Raw genomic sequence first — 16,371 nt, forward strand, 5'->3', positions numbered from 1 at the left:
ATGCTTTTGCATATTTCCCATAAGGGATGGGGGCATTGCTCTAGATCACTGCGTTGAGAAACATGTGATGGTGTCTCCGCAGTGTTGGATGTTGATCTCCATGAGGTCACTCATCCTTATGTTCATAGCCTTTCACTAGGCATTGCTCCTACTAGCCAGTTTCCTACTCCACACTGATGAGGGGCAATACCCCGAAACAGCTGTCTGTGGATGGATACCATGTTTTGGCATAGGTGGTTTCCTTCATTGGAGACTGCCCTTCCCGTGGTTGTTCCTTCCCGGGGAAAGACCTGGCTAGTCATTGCTTGCGTTGAGAAACATGTGATGGTGTCTCCGCGGCTGTTGATTTACATGCTTTTGCATATTTCCCATAAGGGATGGGGGCATTGCTCTAGATCACTGCGTTGAGAAACATGTGATGGTGTCTCCGCAGTGTTGGATGTTGATCTCCATGAGGTCACTCATCCTTATGTTCATAGCCTTTCACTAGGCATTGCTCCTACTAGCCAGTTTCCTACTCCACACTGATGAGGGGCAATACCCCGAAACAGCTGTCTGTGGATGGATACCATGTTTTGGCATAGGTGGTTTCCTTCATTGGAGACTGCCCTTCCCGTGGTTGTTCCTTCCCGGGGAAAGACCTGGCTAGTCATTGCTTGCGTTGAGAAACATGTGATGGTGTCTCCGCGGCTGTTGATTTACATGCTTTTGCATATTTCCCATAAGGGATGGGGGCATTGCTCTAGATCACTGCGTTGAGAAACATGTGATGGTGTCTCCGCAGTGTTGGATGTTGATCTCCATGAGGTCACTCATCCTTATGTTCATAGCCTTTCACTAGGCATTGCTCCTACTAGCCAGTTTCCTACTCCACACTGATGAGGGGCAATACCCCGAAACAGCTGTCTGTGGATGGATACCATGTTTTGGCATAGGTGGTTTCCTTCATTGGAGACTGCCCTTCCCGTGGTTGTTCCTTCCCGGGGAAAGACCTGGCTAGTCATTGCTTGCGTTGAGAAACATGTGATGGTGTCTCCGCGGCTGTTGATTTACATGCTTTTGCATATTTCCCATAAGGGATGGGGGCATTGCTCTAGATCACTGCGTTGAGAAACATGTGATGGTGTCTCCGCAGTGTTGGATGTTGATCTCCATGAGGTCACTCATCCTTATGTTCATAGCCTTTCACTAGGCATTGCTCCTACTAGCCAGTTTCCTACTCCACACTGATGAGGGGCAATACCCCGAAACAGCTGTCTGTGGATGGATACCATGTTTTGGCATAGGTGGTTTCCTTCATTGGAGACTGCCCTTCCCGTGGTTGTTCCTTCCCGGGGAAAGACCTGGCTAGTCATTGCTTGCGTTGAGAAACATGTGATGGTGTCTCCGCGGCTGTTGATCTTACCCGTAGTGACCCTTGTGAGAGAGCACAGCAGAAGGGCAGCCCCAACTCGTGCTTCGCGTGGGCTTCCTCGGGAGGGCTATACTATCTATTCATCACTGAATCTGTTTTGAATGATACATAGATAGATAGGGAGATAGATAGGAAGATGTTCACAAAGAAAGCAACACTAAACAAAACAGATTTAGCTAACTGTGCAAGCCTCAGGGTACTGACCCCATACATTCTACATCAATGGTAGACACGGATAAGAGAGCCCCTGTGAAAGAGCAACAAATGGGCCCATTCCAATCCAATATTGTGTCTGTGACAGAAGCTGATTGCTATTTTTCCACTCCTGTGTCTCCATTCAATGTCAGCAAGCAGTTAATCCTGAATGCTATCTATGTGTTTTCAACTATGCAAGCTTATATCTGGTATATAGTTTATTTTTTCAACTTACTCTGCTTGTCCCCTTATGTTGTGAGGTCAAGAAACTTTTCAAAGTGCTTTATGATCCATGTAGTGCTGGACATGTGTTTATTTGACCACAACACTTTATTGGGTCCTGGTGTCTCAATTTAGTGTGATTGATTAACGAGAAGAGAGAGAGCAAAAAAAAAAAAAATGTTAGCCTTAACCTCCTATATATTCAGACCTAGCTAGGGGGAGCATTTATGCATATGTAATCGAAGTACATGTATCAAAGTACTACTGGCAGTTATAACATGGCAGTTAGACAGGGCAGGAGACAGGTAAGACATTTATATACATCTACTCCCTGTACATTAGGAGTACAACAAATGTATGCTATATGCATTTGTCTAATTTTTATTCTGGCCGCTGCATTCACACACATCCACCGCCCTGGCATTAACTCTCTACACTCCATCCATCTCGGCCCCTCGCTCCTTTCCTCTCCTATGTATAGCACTCATGCTCTTTTGACATTGTTAAATTGCACAGATCCAGTCAGTCCCACCATTCAACATCAGAGATGCTCTCACAAATCACTTAACCATCTGCTCACTCTTTCTATCCTCCTTCTCTTAGTCGCAGGAGACATTGCTCCCAACCCTATTCCCCCATGTTATAGAAAGTCAAACCCCCCAACTGCTACACTCAGAAACCCCTCTAATCTTATTAATATTCCCTGCATGCCATCTGTCTCTCTTAGGCTGGTTTCACATTAGCGCTTTTTAAGCGCACGCACGGCCGGGGTAGCTCCGCCCCCGAGCTGGCTCTCTGCCCGGCGTGCCCGCCCCTTGCTTGTAGCACCGCCTCCTAGCGCACAGCGGCACCTGCGATCGGCGCACCCTATCTTTAGCATAGGGTGCGCAGATCGTGCGCAGGCCGTGCGCTAGTTGCACTTTGACCTTCGCTGCGCACTTTTGACGGTGCGCCGTGCGCGCCAAAATCCGAAAAGTTTGATTTTGGCGCGCACGGCACATCTTTGACACATTCTCTACTCAATCCAAGAGTACAGGCCCCAACCACGGAGCTCCAAGCTGACGATCTGGCCAATTACTTCAAAGAAAAAATTGACCAGATTCGACAGGAAATTATCTCCCAATCACCTCATACCATGCACTGTCCTCCCTCCCCCACTGCATCTAGCTCACTCTCTGATTTTGAACCAGTCACAGAAGAAGAAGTAAGCAGGCTCCTTGCATCTTCTCGCCCAACTACTTGCACCAGTGACCCATTTCCGTCACATCTCCTCCAGTCCCTTTCCCCTGCTGTCACCCCTCACCTAACTAAAATATTTAACCTCTCTCTCTCTTCTGGTATTTTTCCCTCCTCATTTAAGCATGCCATCATACATCCACTACTAAAAAAAACATCCCTCAACCAAAACTGTGCCGCTAACTATAGACCTGTCTCTAATCTTCCCTTCATCTCTAAACTCCTGGAACGCCTGGTCCACTCCCGTCTTATCCGCTATCTCTCAGAAAACTCTGTTCTCGACCCTCTCCAATCCGGTTTCCGCTCTTTACACTCCACTGAAACTGCCCTCACTAAAGTCTCTAATGATCTGCTAACAGCTAAATCAAATGGTCATTACTCCATGCTAATTCTCTTGGATCTCTCTGCAGCATTCGACACTGTGGATCATCAGCTCCTCCTCACTATGCTCCGTTCCATTGGCCTCAAGGACACCGTTCTCTCCTGGTTCTCCTCCTATCTCTCTGACCGCTCCTTTACTGTATCTTTTGCCAGTTCCTCCTCCTCTCACCTTCCCCTTACTGTTGGGGTCCCCCCAAGGATCGGTTCTAGGCCCCCCTCCTCTTCTCCTTGTACACTGCCCCTATTGGTCAAACAATCAGTAGATTTGGTTTCCAGTACCATCTCTATGCTGATGACACCCAATTATACGCTTCTTCTCCTGACATCACACCAGCCTTTCTAGAAAACACCAGCAATTGTCTAAACGCTGTGTCTAATATCATGTCCTCACTATATCTGAAACTGAACCTGTCAATGACTGAACTCCTGGTGTTTCCTCCCTCTACTAATGTACCTATACCCGACATTGCTTTTTCTGTGTGTGGTTCCACTATTACTCCCCAGCAACAGGCCCGCTGTCTTGGGGTCATACTTGATTCCGAGCTTTCCTTTGCCCCCCACATTCGATCACTGGCTCGCTCTTGTCATCTGCACCTCAAAAACATTTCTAGAATTCAACCTTTTCTTACTTTTGACTCTGCAAAAACTCTTACTGTTTCTCTTATTCATTCTCGTCTCGACTATTGTAACTCTCTTCTAATCGGTCTCCCTCTTACCAAACTCTCCCCTCTCCAATCTGTCTTGAATGCTGCAGCCAGGATCATATTCCTCACCAATCGTTACACCGATGCCTCTACCTTGTGCCAGTCATTACACTGGCTACCCATCCACTCCAGAATTCAGTATAAACTTATTACCCTCACCCACAAAGCCCTCCATGGCTCAGCACCACCCTACATCTCCTCCCTTGTTTCAGTATACCACCCTACCCGCGCCCTCCGTTCTGCTGATGACCTGAGGTTAGCATCCTCAATAGTCAGAAACTCCCACTCCCGTCTCCAAGACTTTACACGTGCCGCGCCAATTCTTTGGAATGCACTTCCCAGGTCAATACGATTAGTCCCCAATCCTCACAATTTTAAGCGTGCCCTGAAAACACATTTATTCAGACTGGCCTATCGCCTCAACACATTAACCTAATCTATCCCTGTGTGGCACAGCCAAAAGTTTTACCATAACCAGATTTCCTGCATCATGTTCCCACATGCTTTATGCATCCATTAGCCCTCTGTGTCTGTACTGTTACACACTTAACATTATGGCTGGTCCATACAATCAGGGCAACTGTTACCACCCACCTTTCGTGTCTACCTCTTTCCTCATAGACTGTAAGCTTGCGAGCAGGGCCCTCTTTCTTCTTGGTATTTGTTATAATCTACTGTATGTGATTATTGTTATGCTGTAATGTCTATTGTCTGTACAAATCCCCTCTGAAATGTAAAGTGCTGCGGAATATGTCGGCGCTATAAAAATAAAATTTATTATTATTATTACTTTTGAGGTGAAAATAGGCCCCTTACCACTTGGTCCCCCAAAGCGGCTACTCATGGTACACCAATGGTATATCGTGTCCTACCCTGTTCCATATACATACAGCAATAAAAAACAGCACTCCAGATGTGGGATAGTGAAAAAACCTGTCTTTTTCCCATCCTTGTACAATATGTTTAGTTTGGCTCTTTAAACTGTGAGAAAAGCTCATAGCTTGAAGAGCTGAAAAGTTATACACACATAGGTGAATATAAGCCATTGTATCTATACAATCATACATCTGGAGTGCTGCCCCTTTTTGCTGTACAGATATAGGGGTGGACAGGGACACAGACAGAACAGGGCCCCTGTGTAAGAACACTATACTGTATGGGTCCTTAAGGGTAAGTTCATACTGGGTGTTTTTGCTGCTTTTTTATGCTAATTTTCAGCTGCATTTAACAGTACTATGTCTATAAGATTTCTGAACTCTCATGCACACAGCTTGGTTGTTTTGTCATCAGTATTTTGTGCTTTGCATGTTTTTTTGGACATAGCGCATGTCACTTCTTTCAGGGTTTTTTCAGCGTTTTTCAGCCATTGAATTAAATGGAAAAAAAGGATGAAAAACTGCAGCAAAACCGCACCCAAAATGCCGCAAAAACGCAGCAAAACCTGCATTTTTGCAGCAGATTCTTTCCTGCCAAGTGCTCAGGTTTTGTTGCAGGAAAAAAAGGCAAAAAATCCCAGTGTGAACTTAGCCTTACTGTGTCTCTTTGGAAGTGTTTGGGCTACTTTACTTGAAGAGTTGGGCAAAAAAAAAATTTGAAGGACCCTGGAACAGAGCCTTGCAAAACTCCTTCTATATGTCGGCATCCCCAGCATCTCTTTTGATTAGCTGGCTCATCATTATTGTGGTGTGACACATGCATGACATTGAGCCAGGCCAGTAAAAGGAAATTTTCAGGGCTCTGGTCCGGCAACCACGGACTACTAACATGGCTGTTCAATCAGGCTCCTGAAAATCTGTTTGCTCACCATAACTAGGTAGACAGGTATTGTAGGACACAGACAGAAATATTATATATATTGTGGTGTAGTGACCACTGTGTCCACTAGGGGGCGCTGTATGCATGTCCCAGTAGAGTGGATGAATGGCAAGATACTGAATGACCGTTATGTATCTTAAGGTGGGTGGCCTTGAGATGGAGATTTATGTGTGTGTTAATCAGCAGTGATACTGCTGAGGTGCTGGTTCAATGTGTCAGGGACTAGTTACCTACAAACCCACCCAGGGGGTGTGTTTAATAAAGCTATTGTATAGTGTATGCGTGTGTGAAGGACTTGTGATGAGGTCAGAGTCATGTGACCCGGTGGGCGTGGCTATGAACCATATAATGTGGCCAGGGTAGGTCACAGGGGGTGAATGCTTGGACCCGGTTGGTCCAGTGTGGAAGGTCCCGCTGAGATGGGGCTTCCTGCCTGACAGCACGTGTGGACGCTGTGAGTAATGTCTGCAAGTGCCTGAGAGTTCCCTGGAGGGAATGAATGTTTGCAGCATGGAGAAGCAGCCATGAGAGAACCCTGACGGGGTGAGATATAACTGTGAGGCTGAAAAGCCTGTGTATTGGACATTTCTAACAGAGTGAATCTCTGTCATGGACGCTATGCCGTTTATATGATCCTTATGTTGCTGGTCATGGTTTATGATGCCTAATAAACTGCATGGACTGCTATGATTTTATGGAAAATCTGTGCCGGATCAGATTTTGTGGCTGCTGAGCGAGTATCCCCTACTTAAATGACAGTGCTACCTCACAATATCTATATGTATATACATATATATACATATAGTTACATGAGACCACCTTTATAGCTGCAGCTGTAATTTTACCCCAGTTAACAAAGGAAAATCTACACTGAATCATTAAACCCATTCCAACCAATTTACTAGTCACAATAGATAGAAGAGAGTTATCCATCTTTCACTTGATTGTTATTCTAGCAAAGACTATCAGTCTAACTGTATAACTTTAATATTAGTATTGCATTCAATAATATACTTATTTTCTTATATCTGGCAGTACTACCATTGCTCATTCCGAATGACAGGGGAAGGCTGGCTGCTCTGCTGTGGTCACTATCAAGACATCCTCATTATTGATGCAAAGACCTTGCAAGTTCTTCATACTTTTAAGTCTCAGTGTTCAGACTGGATTAGCTGCATGTGCATTGTGCACTCTTCTAGAATTCAAGGTACTGACAAGATACAGTATAAGAATTACCAACATCACCTAAGTCTTAGAGTTTAGGTATTATGTCTTTATGGGGCTGTAGTATCATGGAATAAGCAGATACTGTATATATCAAAGGAATCCAATATATAATGGATGAATATTTTTTCTTGAAAAAAAGTTTTCGCTTGCCATCTCTTACAGTTGACATAAATTAGTACAACAGTTTAAAATTCCAATATTTTCCAAATTTTAGATTTGAAATGAAGGAATATACTGTTAGCCAGATGTGTACTGCAATTAGTGGCAGACTACATGACCATTATTTGGCCCGTAAGTTGGGAGGGCAGTGCCAGCACCAGCAGTGGGACCTGGCATCACACCTTCAGAAACATTTGAAAGCAATGATGGTTCATCTTCTCCCTCCTCCTTAATTTTCCCTGTGCATCTGAGCTCTGATGTCTTAGTGCAGAGGGTGCAATGATGTCACTACATCCCACCCACTGATCACAGCCTGCATAGACCTGAGCAGTGGGGCACTGGGGGTCGTTATGCTGTCTGTAGGGCTATAGGTGGGCTATTATACTGTGCGTGGGACATTACACAGTCTAAAGTTTTGTGTGGGGGCCTCCAAACTGTGTGGAGAGTTGTGAGGACCATTATACTGAATGCAAAGGCATTACACTATTTAGAGAGCTGTGAGGGAGCCATGTAATTGTGTCAAGGGCAGTGGGGGTCATCATACTGGGTTGAGGTTACTGTGTGGGTATCATACTTTGCGGGGGAAGATATTATAGGGTCGTGATGCTGTGTGTGTGGAGGGTACTATGTTAAAATTCACTGTGGAACTATCATATGGTGTTTAGGGGTCACTTTCATTGGCATCATATTTTTTAAGGGCCATGAAAGGGGTATCTTAATGTGGGGAAACACTAAAGGGCTTCAATAGGGGCAAAATTACTCTGTAGAGACTGCAAAGTTGTGAGATATTTTTTTCTGTGACCTCGCCAAATATACATATATATTATTTGAGGGGCGGACTCAATTAGGTCTTCTGCTATGGGGCCTCATGATTTCTATGTATGCCTCTGCTAGGTAAGTAGGTACAAGCACAGAAAGCAAAATGTGGCAGCAAGTCTCAGTATCAGTGTGGAATGTAGAGATGTCAAATTGGACTACTAAAACAGTTGTGCAAAAATAGACATGCACACTTAAAAAAGACATTTGACCAAATTTTTCATTATGAACTAGACACAGGATTTAATATTGGCTGCAGAGCGGAATAAAATGTTTTACTAGCAATCAAAGTCTTTGGCATGTAATAATTTAACTTATTTATGTCCAAGTGAGCATCATCAGACAGTTTTCACGGGGAGGGGTTGTACTTATTCTCCCTTTATAATGCTGACCAGCCATAAGCAGATGCTCAAAGCTAAGAAGATGCCCCAAGTATAGCTCAGAACAGGTTTTTCATTTTGTGAGATGTAAAAATACAGCCCTGATGTCCTCTTCTAACCTCTTACATAAGTCAGCACAGGTTGTAGGGACAGCACATCTGAGTGTTATTATGTCAAATTACAAACCCTTCTATCAGCTCTCCTTGCTTGGTCTCCTTTGTTGTACTTCCCCTCACCTCACATGTCTGCAGCAGTGTCACCTAATCACACTTATGTCTGGGGACACTTATTATTAACCCAACTATTATTGACACTTCGGCATATCAAATTGCACCTATAGAGAAAGGAAGCTTAAGCCATTTCAAATCAATACATCTTCATTATTATTGAAAAGCAATACACAAACATTTAAAAAAAAGGCAGATAATAGGCAGAGAAAGCCATACTCACTAGTTATACAAGTACAACCTTTCCTAGGTGGGGAGGGGTGGAGTGAGCTAAAACAAGGATGCTTGGAATTTCTCATTAATATGCATCAAAATCAAGAAGAACCTTATCATAGACAGTATGGATACCAATTATCAAAATGTCTGTAAAATATTATTGATACCACATGGCCAGAAATGCACCTAAGTAAAAATAGATAAGGCCTGATGTATCCTAAAGCACAATATGAAGGGCTTTATAACGTGTTGTAGTATAAACAGTAAAGCAGTGCGAGAGGGCACTAAATATGTCCATCAAACAAGGTGCAGAAAGAGCCTGAGAGTATAGCAACGGGCCCCAAGCCAAGTTTCGTGTCTAGCTTCTTTTTGGGGAATTAGTGTAATAGATGGATGAATGTACTGTCTATTTATACAAGAAAGATGACAATGGGACAGCAGTTTGAAAGCGGTGCTCCCATTGGTGGACCGGAAATCAAACAGGCACCGATCAGTATCACACATTCTCACCCCCATCCGACATGTCAGGATGGGGGCGTGGAACATGAGGTGCTACAGACACGTCACGGATATCCGATACCTGAAGCCCGGATGAGCGCTCACCGCATAGGATACATCACTAGAGGCATGAACTCTAGGCAAATGCCTCAGCAGTTGTCAATGGGATTCACACTTGCATTACCAATAGAATATCCCAAGAGGAACAGACAGAAATCTACTGTACGTAACAAAGGAATAACAATAGTGCCAACACGAAGTGGACATAGTGTAGCAATAATATGAGCACCAAAGACAATTCAATAAGTGACGTACAAATGTATGTACTGTAATTAGCTTAAAATGTATGAAACTCTATAATAAATATATACAATAAATGTCCTAAAATGAATATATGTGTGTGTGTGTGCGTGAGTGTGTGTGCAGATTAGTGAACACCAATGATATTAGAAACCCAGTGAAACAGAGTGAAAGGAATGTGATAGGTGCATGTGATAGCATTTCAGTTTATCAGAGAAAAAATTGTTTGAATGAATTATAAACTAGTGCTGAATACTAAGAATATAGAAAGTGTAAAGTAAAAAAAACATTTCTTTATGGTTCCAAAGAAACCATTATCAAATGTTTTTATAGAAAATGCTTTGCAGTTAAAAATTTGAAAGCATACTAAAGTTTTTAATGAATGAACAACAAAAGAATACATATACATTATTCTACAAAGCTCATTATTGAAAATTCTTGTAAAGTGCTAATGTAAATGAAGTATTTGGATGAGAAATTGTACATAAATTATTAATGGATGAAAGCTCAAAGGAGATGCATATACACACACACCTACCTGTATATGTCAGTATGTAATACATATATTCACCCACATAAGAATATGAAGAAATATAAAGTGAAAATCATCACAAATATAAAAAATATGTGTATAGAAAAATTCTTATCACACAAAGTTCAAAAATGGGAGTGAGGGGTGAATGGGACACTGAAAAAGGTAAAGTGACCATCATGTGCCAGAAAGTGACAAATGAACATCGCAAGTAAAATATATGTATGTATGTATGTTTAAAAATAAGCCCATAATATTAGTGAATAATGATAATGAATAGTGTTATCACTTATTTCACTTATTGAATTGTGTTTGGTGCTCAAATTATTGGTACACCATGGTTACTTGGTGATGACACTATAGTTATCCATTTGTTACTTAAATTTCTGTCTGTTCCCCTTGTGATAATCTTGGCAATTCAAGTGCGAGTTCCATTAACAACTGCTGAAGCATTTGCCTGGAGTACACACTCCTAGTGTGGTGAGTGCTCCTCATGGCTTCTGGTATAGGGTATCCATGAGGACACATCTGTAGCGCAGCATGTTTCAGGCCCCCATCCTGACACGTCGGAATGGGGGTGGGAACGTGTGGCATGTGACGTTGATCAGCAACTGTCTGAATCCTGGTCCACCAATGGGAGAGCATCTTTCAAACAGCTGCCATTGTCATCCCTCCTGTATAAATAGACCATACCTTCATCCATCCATTACCCCAGGAAGAAGCTAGATGCGAAATGCGCGTTGCGTTGTGGCCTATTGCTATTTCTATTCTCAGGTTGAACTCATTGACACCTTGGTTTTTATGTATATTTTATGGGTGCTTGATTTATCAGTGTGCTAGTGTATTGAATATTGTGTTGCCATTCCACTTTGTACGCTTACTGCACTATGTCATGCACTTTGCTTTGCACAATACTCTCTATCATTGGACTTGAGCTAAATATGTGTCATGGGGCAGTAAGGGGAAAACAGGTGATGTGGAACCAGGGCCCCTGGACTGCCCCTAAGGCTACAGGGGTGTCTTGACTTTCCTTAACTTGGGGGTACACTTAATGGTAGTGAGGTCCAAGTCCCCAACCTGTCCCTATCTCCTGTTTAGCCCTGAGCTAAACCCCCAACCCCCTCCCCAGGAGGTGAGACAGGGAAAAAGTGCACTGCACAAATAACAAAGGAAAGATCCAACAGACAGGGTAAAACAAAACAACACTTAGCTTGCTCTGCTGCAATGCTCTCCAGGACTGCAGAGTTTGCCACTTGAATACAGCATACAACTGAAGAACCACAGAACTCTGCCAGCTTCTGAATTCCAGCTTGGTTGGTCTCCAAAGAGGAATTATATCACCAATAGCTAGCTGGTGCACCTGGTGAGCTTATATAGGAAGGCGAGAGTGGTTTCCACCTGCCTCAACAGATAGACCAGCCATGCAATTACACCAGTGGCCACCGGGGGTAAAAACACGCCAGCAGACTAAGTAAACTTGTAGGAACACCAGCGGCAAAAACTGATATTAACCCCTGATGGCCTGAAAGGAAAAAAGGTTAAATATGAGGATCCAGATCAGACATCGATCCAAAAATGGATTGTGACAATATGACTACCCACTACCCACTGGAGATATTTAGTGCCCTCCAACACTGCTTTACTGTTTAAATTACATTCTACATGCATTTTAGCCATGTGGCATATAAACTACATTTGCATTTTTCAGATATGTGGTATGTGTTATAAAGCCCTCCATATTGCTTTAGGGTATCAAGCTTTATCTATTTTTTTAGTTAGGTGCATTTCTGGCCATGTGGTATAATTTAATATATTACAGTTATTTTGATAATTGGTATCCATACTGTTTATGATAATGTTTTTCTTGATTTTGATGCATATTAATTACAAATTCCAAGGATCCTTTTATTAGCTCAGTTGTCCCCCTATCGGAAAGTTTGTGTTCGTATAACAAGTGAGTATAGCTTTCTCTGCCTGCTATCTGCCCTCTTTTTAATTTTTTTGTGCATTGCTTTTGAATAGAGTTGAGCGAAACGGGTGGAAAAAATTCAAAAGTCGCCGACTTTTGGCAAAGTCGGGTTTCATGAAACGAAACCCGACCCTAGGATGAGGTCGGCCACGAGGTCGGCGACTTACGCGCCAAAGTCGCGTTTCAAAAGTTTGTTTTGCGCTCTTTTTCAGCCAATCAGGATCCACGGACACTGTGGGCAACGTGATGACATAGGCACGGGTCACCACCATCTTTCAGAAGGGCATGCAAGTGATTGGCTTGCTTTGGTGGGCGTCACAGGGGGTATAAAAGGGCGTGCACGCCGACCGCCATCTTACTTCTGCCGATCTTAGTATAGGGAGAGGTTGCTGCTGATTCTGTTGGGAGAGCGTTAGGCAGGGAAGAAGACAAAAAAACTGCTTCTGCTGCTAGCGATTTGGCCTGCACAACACACCAGTCACTGTGTGTGCAGTGCAAGGGGAGGCTATATAGTGGTGTATCAGTGGTGTTGGTTGTTGGGCTGCCTTCTAAGGCTTCCTGACATTCCTGCATTGCTGTTTACCCACTGCTCCACAAACTGCTTTTTTAAAAGCAATCCCAATTTTTTTTTTTTGTCCTGCTGAGAAGAAAAAAAAACTGCTTCTCCTGCTAGCAATTTGGCCTGCACAACACACCAGTCACTGTGTGTGCAGTGCAAGGGGAGGCTATATAGTGGTGTATCAGTGGTGTTGGTTGTTGGGCTGCCTTCTAAGGCTTCCTGACATTCCTGCATTGCTGTTTACCCACTGCTCCGCAAACTGCTTTTTTAAAAGCAATCCAATCTCCCTTATCCTCTAGTCACTTTTGTCACAGCTGTGCCATCGAGCCTGTCACATAGCGCTCAGATATTCATTGGGCCTCACACAATCCAAAAGTGTCCATCCAGTGTCCAAAAGTGTGTGCAGAGATTCAAAATCTCCCTTATCCTCTAGTCACTTTGGTCACAGCTGTGCCATCGAGCCTGTCACATAGCGCTCAGATATCAGTGGGCCTCACACAATCCAAAAGTGTCCATCCAGTGTCCAAAAGTGTGTGCAGAGATTCAAAATCTCCCTTATCCTCTAGTCACTTTGGTCACAGCTGTGCCATCGAGCCTGTCACATAGCGCTCAGATATCAGTGGGCCTCACACAATCCAAAAGTGTCCATCCAGTGTCCAAAAGTGTGTGCAGAGATTCAAAATCTCCCTTATTCTCTAGTCACTTTGGTCACAGCTGTGCCATCGAGCCTGTCACATAGCGCTCAGATATCAGTGGGCCTCACACAATCCAAAAGTGTCCATCCAGTGTCCAAAAGTGTGTGCAGAGATTCAAAATCTCCCTTATCCTCTAGTCACTTTGGTCACAGCTGTGCCATCGAGCCTGTCACATAGCGCTCAGATATCAGTGGGCCTCACACAATCCAAAAGTGTCCATCCAGTGTCCAAAAGTGTGTGCAGAGATTCAAAATCTCCCTTATCCTCTAGTCACTTTGGTCACAGCTGTGCCATCGAGCCTGTCACACAGTGCTCAGATATCAGTGGGCCTCACACAATCCAAAAGTGTCCAGTGTCCAAAAGTGTGTGCAGAGATTCAAAATCTCCCTTATCCTCTAGTCACTTTGGTCACAGCTGTGCCATCGAGCGTGTCACATAGCGCTCAGATATCAGTGGGCCTCACACAATCCAAAAGTGTCCAGTGTCCAAAAGTGTGTGCAGAGATTCCAAATCTCCCTTATCCTCTAGTCACTTTGGTCACAGCTGTGCCATCGAGCCTGTCACATAGCGCTCAGATATCAGTGGGCCTCACACAATCCAAAAGTGTCCAGTGTCCACAAGTGTCTGCAGAAATTCAAAATCTCCCCTGTCCTATAGACACCTTGTACCTTGTTTTACATTACTATATAGTTTGTTGGATTTTGTCTACATTTCTACCAAAAATGAGGAAGGCTGGTGGAAGAGGCCGTGAAATTGGGCGGGGGTTGGCAGCTGGTAATGATGGTGTTGGTGGTGGATCTGATGGTAGTGGCAAGAGCAAAATAGGACCGAATGCAGGAGGTGCTGACCCTGCGTCATCGTCTGGCTACATAAGGCCTCGAACGCTTAGTTTTCTAGGAGTTGGCAAACCGCTTTTAAAGCCAGAGCATCAGGAAAAAGTTTTGTCTTACATTGCTGACACAGCCTCCAGCTCTATCGCCTCCTCTTCTTCAGTTGTAAAAAGTAAAAGCACTGAGTCGTCATTGGAGGCTCATGTTCATGAACCACACCTTTCCTTGTGTCCTTCACCCCAACCAAGATTGAAGGATGACGCAGGCCATACTACTGATTACTCCATGGAGCTGTTTTCACATACCATGCCTGGATTATCAAGTGAAATGGTGAATTACCCAGGCCAAGATGAATCTGACATGGAGTGCACTGATGCACAGCCGCTGATGGATGATTCTGCTGGTACATTCAATCAGAGCACTACATTGTCCTCGCAGTGTACAGAGCCAGATTCTGACCCTGATGAGACTCAGGTGCCCCTTCCCGCACACTATACCACCATACACGGTGACACAGAGGAAGGTGCACATGACATAGAAGATGAGGTGATGGATGACCCAGTTGTTGACCCAGATTGGCATCCATTGGGGGAAGAGGGTGCTGCTTCCAATAGCTCAGATGAGGAGCATCCACAGCAGACATCGACATCGCAACAGCTGTTATCTGGCAGGCCCGGAGCACTCCAAAGACAGGTTCCAAACATCAAAAGAGTTGCTGGACAGCTTGTCCAGAGGGTCAAAAGATCACAGCGTGCTAGGCCGCAAAATGTCTGCCAAAGTAGGAAGAGTGCAGTGTGGCACTTTTTTGAACAAAATCCTCATGATCAGGCCAAGGTTATCTGTAAGAAGTGCGCAAAGACCTTTAGCCGAGGGAAAAATCTGAAAAATTTGAATACCAGTTGCATGCTTAGACATTTAACCAGCATGCACTTGCAAGCGTGGACACAACACCAAACCTCAAGTGCCACATGTGCAACTGATCACAACGAAGGTAGTCAGCAACGCTACATTGTTTCCCCCACTGTAAGCCCACCGGTTAGCACAGCAGCAAATGTTGAGGTGTCGTTGCAAGACCACAGCAGTCAGGGAATCCCACTGTTATATCAACGAAAGACTGATTCTAGGCCATCAGAAAGAACACCAACTCCATCACCATCATCAACCCTCTCTCAGTCTGCCCTGTCCACCGCTACTTCCACCATATGCAGCTCTCAAGTCCAGCTCACCCTCCCAGACACTATGAGTAGGTCAAGAAAGTACTCAGTCTCTCATCCGCGTACACTGGGTTTGAACGCCCACATTGCCAAACTAATCTCGTTTGAGATGATGCCCTTTCGGTTGGTGGAAAGCACAGCTTTCCGCGAACTCATGGCCTATGCAGTACCACGCTATGACCTACCCAGTCGCCACTTCTTCTCTCGCAAAGCCATCCCAGCCCTCCACCATCATGTGAAAGACCGCATTGTCCATGCACTCAAGCAGTCAGTGAGCGGAAAGGTGCACCTCACAACTGATGCATGGTCCAGTCGGCATGGCCAGGGCCGTTACGTGTCCATCACTGCGCACTGGGTTAATGTGGTGGATGCAGGGTCCACAGGGGACAGCGGTGGTGGGACAGTGCTGCCTAGCCCACGGTATAGGAAACAGTTGGCTGTAGGCGTTCGACCCTCCTCCTCTTCCTCCTCCTCCTCCAGAAGTGAAAGCTCGTCCACAGAGCGCAGTCGTACGAGCACTCCATCTGCAGCTGCCACTGTTGCACACGATGTGTCCCCCTATCGAGCAGCTAGTGGAAAGCGTCAGCAGGCTGTGTTGCAGATGATGTGTTTGGGCGACAGACACACCGCCGAGGTGCTGGCCGAGTACTTGAAGCGACAAACTGAGTCATGGCTGGGCAGTGTACATCTTGAGGCAGGCAAGGTAGTTAGTGATAACGGCCATAATTTTGTGGCAGCCATAGCCCTTTCAAAACTCAGCCACATACCTTGCTTGGCTCACA

At 44.5% G+C, this 16,371-nt stretch overlaps 1 protein-coding gene across 1 annotated transcript in view; it reads left to right on the forward strand.

Annotated features, from left to right (window-relative positions):
- Positions 1-16,371, forward strand: part of WDR72 (WD repeat domain 72) — a 587,636-nt gene that overhangs the window by 141,306 nt on the left and 429,959 nt on the right. Inside the window, exon 5 of the mRNA XM_073568404.1 lies at positions 7,003-7,174. Within this exon, the coding sequence (XP_073424505.1) occupies positions 7,003-7,174 (172 nt within the window). The remainder of the gene's footprint in view (positions 1-7,002; positions 7,175-16,371) is intronic.

This window comes from Dendrobates tinctorius, unplaced genomic scaffold (assembly GCF_039654945.1).
Source record: "Dendrobates tinctorius isolate UK_male_01 unplaced genomic scaffold, ASM3965494v1 ptg000022l, whole genome shotgun sequence".
NCBI lineage: Eukaryota > Metazoa > Chordata > Amphibia > Anura > Dendrobatidae > Dendrobates > Dendrobates tinctorius.